The sequence below is a fragment of the Anopheles ziemanni genome, chromosome 3 (assembly GCF_943734765.1).
Source record: "Anopheles ziemanni chromosome 3, idAnoZiCoDA_A2_x.2, whole genome shotgun sequence".
NCBI lineage: Eukaryota > Metazoa > Arthropoda > Insecta > Diptera > Culicidae > Anopheles > Anopheles ziemanni.
In genome coordinates, this window is record NC_080706.1 from 20,206,387 (window position 1) to 20,215,611 (window position 9,225).

General features: G+C 44.5%; 2 protein-coding genes across 2 annotated transcripts; one reads left to right on the forward strand and one right to left on the reverse strand.

Annotated features, from left to right (window-relative positions):
• Positions 1-3,685: 3,685 nt before the first annotated feature.
• On the forward strand, positions 3,686-4,870 carry LOC131287627 (DALR anticodon-binding domain-containing protein 3-like). The gene has a single exon (XM_058316691.1). The coding sequence runs from the start codon at positions 3,728-3,730 to the stop codon at positions 4,868-4,870; it is 1,143 nt and encodes a 380-aa protein (XP_058172674.1). The 5' UTR covers positions 3,686-3,727.
• Positions 4,871-5,199: 329 nt separating this feature from the next.
• Positions 5,200-7,809, reverse strand: LOC131286383 (enhancer of mRNA-decapping protein 3). Its single transcript, XM_058315330.1, has 2 exons — positions 5,893-7,809; positions 5,200-5,816 (listed from the first exon to the last, which is right to left on the reverse strand). Exons 1-2 carry the CDS (start codon positions 7,235-7,237, stop codon positions 5,515-5,517), a joined length of 1,647 nt encoding a protein of 548 aa, XP_058171313.1. The 5' UTR covers positions 7,238-7,809; the 3' UTR covers positions 5,200-5,514.
• Between the last annotated feature and the right edge of the window lie 1,416 nt (positions 7,810-9,225).

Consider the following 9,225-nt stretch of genomic DNA (forward strand, 5'->3'; position numbering starts at 1 on the left):
CTGCCAGGTTTGGATAAGCCGGCAAGAATCGCAGGGGGACCAAATCCCTTCCCGCCTGGTCGAAAAGATAACGAAACTGCCAAACACTTGGCGACACCCGGTCGTAATGGATTAATTACGTATGCAGGGATGATGACGACGAGTATGTTGCAATGCCACACGGTGACGCATATACATCTGAACAGTTTCCAATGGCAGAAATCAGCATGGTTTCTGCGGAGATACGGATGTTCCAGAAGCATCGTCAGCGTTTCTGTCCGTCCAACCATAAACCATATTCCTATCCGCGCAGTGGCTCGCTCATCGCGTAAACTGGACAGGGTTGGGGACAATATTATGGAAAAACCCACCCAAGTGTTAGTTTCGTTAATGCGCATAAAAAGGACGGAAGCTTTCAAAAGCTCTTTTTGTGTTCCATATGGTATTAGGCAGGGATCGACAACTTCTATTTAGTGCAGATCCATTTGAAGCAAATGTGTATGCACACCATACCTAAATTAAGGTCGAAAAGGATGAACATCCCTTACTCCTAACGGGCAAAAAAATCGAATGAGGAAAGTAGAGCTGAGCTGGGTCTAGTCTATTTAATAGATATTTATTTACAACAACAGTACATTTTATGCCCCTTCTTGTCAAACTTGTTGACGACCGCTGGCGCATGGGAAAACATCACAATCAGCGAGCCGGTTTTATTTTCGACATACCTCGATGGTGGGGATTGGCTCAGGGGATTGATAAAAAACATCCTCCTCACGGGATTACAGAACCCGTTTCGAGCTGTGCGTGTGCTACATCCATCGAGCCTCTATCGCATCCAGTAGGCATGTAACATCGGGGCAGTGAAGTTAACCGGATGTGACACGTCGATAGATCCAGATCGATCTAGTAGTGAAGTGTTTGGATAGAAATGGAAGGGCACATGCCGTCCGTTTGTGCATTGGTGTCATGTGATTTGGTTGAACCCGATAGGAAACCTTCGGGGGACTGATGTTGAAAAGCATAATAATTTAATTAATTTCGGTTGCTTGTTATTCAAAATAGCAACAAATAAAGTTGTATATTTTGATAGTGGGTTATGAAAAGCAATAATAAGAAAGTGCTACATTATTTTCAAATTTAAAACACCATAAAAATCCCACATTGCACGATTAAAGAAGCATGTAATCGTTAAATTATTATTATCAACTTAAAATTACCTTTGAGATTGTGCAATGGCGTTCAGCATTTTTTATAATATCCCACATTGCACGATTAAAGAAGCATGTAATCGTTAAATTATTATTATCAACTTAAAATTAGCTTTTGAGATTGTGCAACGGCGTTCAGCATTTTTTATAATATCCTAATTTTTTATAATAATGTGGGCATGTAATGAGAACAACCATTGTTTTACTACGTATATTTGCCAGTTTGTGATTTTTGGATGACGCATACCATTTCCACCAAAAACCATCCAACCAGCGCCGTTCGTTATTGGAAAATTTGCATTCAAACACGTTGCATTCGCCCCGAAACGTGACTGATATTAGAATATACCAATTGGCGCCCGGGCGTGCTGAGGTTGTGTGCGGAAAGTTTATGTTTGAATTGCAATTTATTTTGAACTATAAATACCTCCTCTTCAAGGGAAAATAAACATTGGATCGTCGACTACCACTTGGGTGCTCAAAGAATACACACGGAATTCCATATGTTAAATACCTACTATCTTGCCTTACGGGGAAGGTCGTCTGAGTGCTGTTCGTCTACAGATTATCTACACCCGACAACAATAGGCCAAAAAGCAGAGCCAGTTGCAGTAATCGGAGATATCATTCGTTGGCCACTGAGCTGCCCTGTTGTCTCTTTTGATGATGAGCACAAGTTGGCTTTTTTTGCGCAACATTCATACATCCGGTGGACTGGCCTATCTTATCAGTGCATCAAATTACTCTCATAACCATTACGACGGTGGGTTGAGATTTCATCCTCACCCGATCGGCGGGCATTGAGATCGCGAGACATGAACCCGACGAGGGAAAAGAGGTACTTGGTCTACTTTGTGTGCACCATGAACAGTGGTTCTACAGAGACGGGAAACAGACATGTAAACTTTCTGTCTGCAGCGGCTTTTGTTCCGGCAACAGTGACACACATCTTGCACGGAGACTGGTAGTAATAATACTTAAAAGGGCTGGCGAACGACAAACTTATGGTTGGAATACATACCGCTGCAAAAAGTGATCCTCGTGGCGTGTGGGATGCCAGCGCCGGGCTGGAGCCGTAACTCGAGTTGCCCACGGACTGCGCCCTTCTGCGGGGTGGCCGTTGTGGCGCCATGAGGGAATCGACGGCTAGCGAAGGAGAACCGGACGATGGCGAACCGCGATACAGGAGGGTTGACGGAAGGTTGCTGATGTGCGATCGCATGCCCAAATGGATGAGTGCTTACGCCACACCACTGCTACACCACTTGCTTCACCCGCGCAAACCAAATACTTCCGGTGGTACGCTAGTGTTGTGCCTTCTAGCCAGAGCAAGGGTTAGTCATCGGACAACGGGAAAATAGAAAAACGATTCTACATCGAGCAGGAACGGGAGCAACGGAATGTGCGCCCCACTGCCCTTCTCCATGAACCTTCAACACGGGTCCATCCGCCTCGGGGCACGGGAGGACACTTCGCTTCACGCCTATGCACAGCAGAACTATCGAAATGAACAGCAATTACGCTCTGGTACGCACTTGCCAGAACGTTGTTGCACTTCATGCACTGCACTTTTCGTTACACTCTTTCCTCCCCTTCACTTTCTTTCTCTTTTCAACTTCTTGAGATTTTGCTCGCCTCTTTTTTTCCTACGCCACTATACACGTTTCGGTCTACGTTACATTATTCCGCAGGATTATCAACTGAACACCACTGCCCTCAAGAATCCGGACAGCACAAGATTGCGAATTCGATGTCAATTACATCGTAATGCGCTATGATTCAGACGCTGCAGCACGTACGAATATGAGAATCGTCGCCAGAGCCTGCCGAGCTACAAGGAATGCAGGGGGAAAAACAACTCACGACCACGCTTCGGTTACAATTTCCACACTAAGCACGGAGAAGCTGCTATGAAACCGGAAACGAATATGTAGATTGACCTCGCGGGGCGCGTACGGTTGGGTATTTTCTTTATGCTCTTTAACACAGCTACGACTAGAGCGCTCCGTTCCGGACAATTTTGTTCGTTCGCAGTTTCCACAGCACGACGACCGTCTGCTTGACAGCTGATGCGAAACGATAGTTCAAAGTGCTTGTAGCACACGCCAGGTTGCCTAACGGATGACAGATAAGAAAAGTTTGACCCGAGAATATTTTTTTGTTGAACAATAAAAATACCGCTAGGAAATGTAGGAAAAACAAATTTTTTTAATTGCTTTTTATTGTCCGTATTTATATTTTCAGAAATGTTGCTCAAGTTACTTACAAATCAAAACCCAACGGATTTGTTTGATATGGATCTACTCTTTTGCAGCCTCTGTCATCTGTTGTTGTCAACGGCCGCTTGTTTTGTTCAGTTGAATTTCCCAGTCCTACGCAGTTCGTTGCGCCGTTGTGGTTCTGAGACAAGAAACAAATCGCCCAAATCAGCTACATTCGAAATGGAAATAATATTCGACATTAAACGACTACTGAACGAGTTTCTTCACAACGAAGGATGCTCCACAACGGTTAAATTTCTCGACAAAAGGCTATGTGAAATGGGCGATCTGATGATCAAGAGCAAAACTGATACCGACATCAGTTTCGACGTGGAGGCGCTTCAACGAACCAGTACATGCTGGCCGCTTCCGATATATCGCATCTCCATCGCTAGTAACGTAGTATACATTTGGTTTGAACGAAAAATTGCATTTCGTAATGCCATCGCTGCGATGGAATGGAAACTGCCCATGACAAACCGTAGCAACGGTTCGGAACGACTATGCCTAGATTCACCGGCTATCCAAGCAGCCACTTCAAATTCGATGGCACATTTCCGGGCGAACGCGCTAACAAAGGTTATGAAAAACTGTTTTACCTATGCTGGATATATCATGGTAGAAAAGGCCCAGCTGGAAGATACAAATATGCTGGCACCCGTAAAGAAGATTGCGTTTGTCCAAAGAAAAAATAAAGTAGCCAACGAGCAGCTGGGCGAAATGGCCGAGCATGTTGTGGAAATACTGTCCGGCCCGGTGCTGATTGGTTCCGACCTCGCAGATGCGGATGACTATATTAAGCGACGTTCGAACGAAATGCAATTGATCGCCCAACATCGTTACGGAGTGCGCATTCGTGATGTTAACGAACTCGAGAGAATTGTGGCCAGTTTGGGCCGCTCGGCTGCCATCGTCGATGTGCTTCAACAGAAGCATTCCAGCACAATCGATATGCGCGTAGCAGGGCAAGGCACTACGCGTACACCAACTGCAACCAAGGGGGCCGCCTTTATTCTATACAATTTTGCCCGCTTGGTGTCGATATTTAAAAAGTACAGACTAATGATGGAACAGGAAGGCTACCCACGAATTCCACCCGTAAACGAGGTTGACTTTGGTCTGCTCACCGACCCGGAAGAGTGGCATCTGCTGTACGTGTATGTGATCGGATTTCCGTACGCCATGAGACGCACGTTGGGTGACAAAGACCTAGAACGGATCGCCCCACATCATCTGTTGGAGTTTACGTTTGGCCTCGTCTCGTGCCTTAGCAAGTACTATAGAAGTACACGAATTCTGACCGACAACAGACCAAAGTTGCTTCCGGTTATGTTTGCTAGATTGCATCTGCTGGAAGCCATATACAACGTCTTGCAAACCCTCTTGAACTTGCTCGGCTTGGAGCCAATCGACGAAATGTAAAATTTGTAAGCGAAGGATCGCCTACAAATGGACGTGATGTTCCTTATATTTAGATGTTACTTTTTAATTTTACGTTCTCTGTTTTCTTTCATTTTTCGGTGAAATACATTTGTTTAATGTAACTGCAGTGCATGCATATCATAGCGTATACAGGATTTAATCATCATATTAATCGCAGCAAAATATGTTATTTCTTCCGTTTCACGTACCTTTTATTTTTCGCGAGGAAAGTTGATTTTTGCGTAAGAACGACCAGCTTTGTGAAAATTAATAGGTCATGTAAAAATGTAAATAAAAATGAATTGAAGGCACACGGTTGTTTGTTTGGTTGCTGCTGTTGATGTTATTTTAGCGCATTTATTATCCTGTGTGTACCTTCCACCCTTTTAAGGATACAAAATAAAATTTTCCCCATCGATCGGGTGGTGCCCAACCTATATTTGCAGAAGTTTCAAAAGGGTTTCATGATGTGCCACCGGTACCGAGCGGGACGTAGGTGGGTAAGGATCTATTAATCCTTTTTACTTGTTGCGTTGTCCACGGTCGTAAGTAGAAGAAAAAACGAATCGTAAATTAAAACGCTCTTGGTGGTCCAAGAAAGGGTGCACTGCCTCTTCCGCAGGTTAAAATTAATCTTCCTTTCGTCAATGAATCGGTATAACGAACTTATCGAACGGACTTTTATAGGCGATGCCCGCCCGGTTAAAGAACTGATTCGGAATGCCGATGTTGCACAGGTACAGTCGTCCGCAAGCGTCGTTCGCGTCGATTCCGTTCACGGGCAGAATCGGCAAGATAGAACATTTGATTGAGATGCCCTCAAGGCCGGCCCCCGGCGGATCGATGGCAAGAACTGGTGCGCGGCTGTTCGTGATCCATGTGCGTAACCGTTCGCTCAGTTTGGGGGTGGTCACCGCCGCGATCACGAGATCACACGGAGGTAGAGCTGTGAACGAAGCAAATGGGTGATATGAGATTTTGTATAAATCGTACACTTGATATTCTCGATCGTTTATACTTACTATTAACATCAAGGGTAAACTTATTTCCAGTAGCCATGTACAAAGGTAGTTCGGTGCTGACACGCGTCGGATCAGTGACCGAAGATACGTACACAACCGTTTCCAGTCCGTGGCAGGCGAGTTGCCGCGCGGTTGAAAATCCAACCTCATTCAACCGTTCACTTTGTGTCCCATCGCATACAACCACAATCTTCGGCCACTGGTGCTGATTGTTTGGCGTAAGGCGTCGTGAGCCGCCGAGCAGTTGTAGCGCAAGCTCCGTTGCACCCCGCGCCAGGAAGTCGTTCTGTCGCTGCCGGGACAAACCGTTGCCTTCGGCTAGCTGCTCGACCGTGTTGCGCACCGTGGCCGGCACGGAAGGAATCACCAGTCCCTCATCCGTCACGTACTCCTGGCTAGCTAGAGCCGTTGCCGGGCATTCGATCTCAATCTGCCGGTACTGAGCCGGGGTGGACGCAAGCACGTTCTCGTCGTGTCTGTACTTCGTTTTGGCCGCCGAGTTGGGTGCCTGCCGTTGCTTCTTCTCCCCTTCCGAAGCCTTCGTTTGAATTGCGTCAATTTCGTTCCAGATAGCCTGTTTGTCGAACAGCGCCAGGTTCTTCTCGAAGTCAAACTCTTCGTCCATCAGAAGCGGATCGTCGTCAGGCGAACCGAACGTGCTGTCCTTGGCAAGATTCTTTCTGCTACGAGACACCTTTCCGTTGGTGGGATTCTTTTTAGCACTGCCCTCCGCATACGGCAACGACTGGCTCATCGCCATCGGTCGTCCATTGAAGAACGAGCCGATCGTTGCACTTGTAGCCATCGAGTTAGCTACCACGTGGTTAGACTTGGAGGCCGACCCGTTAATGTCGATCGGATGGCTGGTGCTCTTGATCGACCCACCATTGTCCCCTTTGTTCTGCGATACGGGGTTTGTGTTGTTGGCATACTTGATGGGACCTGGCGATTTACTGGCCAACTTGAATGCACTTCCGGTACCGTTATGAAACGGTTGCGGTTGGGGCTGCTGCTGCAGCTGATGGTGCTGCTTGCCATTGTTCATCAACGTCATCCCATCGAATTGGTCATCCAGGGAGGTAACCATGCCCGAGTTGGCAGCAACGGTTGCCACCGGTTTCAGCGGTATGCTAGGAACGTTGCTCCACGAGATCAGGTCGAACTTTACAATGTCGCGCGCACTTAGCGACACCTCCACGCTGTTCTTCTTCAACGGTATGCCATTGCGGACAGCCTTCGTAATGACCACCTCGGCAGGTGTGACCCGCTTGATGATGCCTTGGAATACGCCGATATCATCGCGGCAGTGTATCGACACGGACTTGCCGATCCATTTGTCAGACATCTTCGTTGACTTACGATAAGTTTTTGTCCAGATTTACAAACTCTGCTGGGCAATCGGAATTGCCTGTATTGTTTTTATTATAAAAGCGTCCACTGACGACGGAATCAAAACAAGCGACGGTACCAAAATATACTACACACGCGGGTACACAAACAAATTTGGCACGCGTACGATAAGATAACTTTTGTCAGGAAGGTCGCGGGGTAGTTTGCAGGGAGGAATAGGCGTCACAATGCAAACTAAACAAATAAAAACATTAAGAAACTAAATACCAAAATCCTATTCCACTATGTGCACTGGTTAATTAGTAAACGAAGGGAAAACAGTTCGTAATATGAGCAACTTGGCGAATGTTTTCAATAAATATCGCGCGTCTACAAGATGCGCACTTTCGAAAGCGATGACTTTCAAGACCTTCTCGCAAGGACGCGCTGGCAAGAGTTGAAGTACTGGTATTATTACTACTTTACACAAGCACTATACAATAATATAACTTTAAGAAAGAGTTCTCAAGTATGTCTTTTTGTGATTTTTATGCCAATCACGCACCATTCTCTTCTTTCGCCATTCGGATTTCCTCATCCAAACTAGTGATACAAGGTCGGAGCTGGATCGTATGGATATACCCGATCCCAATTTGAGACTCATTAACTCGTCATCAGCTCCTATGGGGATTCATCGTGCATAGGGGAATAGGAACTGGATCCGGGAGTAAATGGGAGTAGTCTATCCAGCGTGCAAAATCGTCATGCTATCTCGTTTTGTTGTTAACAATGTTCGATTAGACAGAACGAGAAAGCACGATGATTTTGCACTCTGGGTAGTTGTCTCAATAAGTAAGAATCAAAAAAGCCTCAACATGCTAAGGATATATAAGATATGCAGTCATGAAACAGCGTTGGTAAGATTGTTACTTCGAAATCCTTCATTCAGGCGTTTCCGAGTGTAATAAAAATTTACCGGTTTGAGACAAATGTTTTTTCTCGGAGTCATAACCAATGAGTTCGCTCCTTTTGCGGATTGGTGTTAACAAATTGATCCCACTCCGGAGCTAGTATCATCATCTCTATCAAAAATGTTTCAGCTTAAGCTGGCAACACTGTTTCGATGAACAAATCTGTTTCGAAAACGTTAAACGATTAAGATCGACTATTTGTAATCAAAAATAATGTAAATTTGATACATATTTTTAAACAAGGAAAGGCTAAAAGAAAAGAAAAAGTATATGAAATTGTTAACGACAAATCAACTTCGAATATGATGGAATTTTGTGAAATTTCTCAATAAATGAGCCTTTTCGCAACTTCGCTAGAGATGTTAACGGTTTTTGAAAAAATGAAGAAATTATAAGAATTGCTTGTCTAAAGACCATACAATTGTTAAGAGCGTATTACACAAAATATAACATGGTTTAATCGATCAGTAATTATTTCAGCAAGAAATGATCACGAAAAATTGCTTTGGAAACGTTAACGCTAATAAAATGATAAAACAGGTGAGATAAGGCGTTGGTAAGCTGAGGTGCTAACATGGTAATCGAAACACATTTACTATTACATATTAATAGGTTGCAATGAATTACTTACATATTAATAGGTGGCAACAACATAAAAAATGTATGTTATTTGATATTTGTAGGATATCTTTATATTTGAGCAGTACAGAGCAGAGGCGGATCAATCTTTTCCAGGGCCCCAAGCGCAAGGGTAATCGGGGCCCTACAGATAGTTCCATTGCCCTACATGTTTCTATACCATTGAACAAAGTTGAACTTGTTTGTTTGTGGCTTGTAATCAATTGTATATGTTTGCAGTATTGTCATGACTGCGGTTGTTATGTTTTTCCATAGATTTACATATTAATTGATCGACATAGGAAATATCAGGAGAAGAATTTAAATTATTGCTATAGTATAAAGCCGTTTTGGTGTTTTTATTCCTTTTCCTTTATTTGCTTGTTGATATGTAACTCTTCATATTCAACTAATG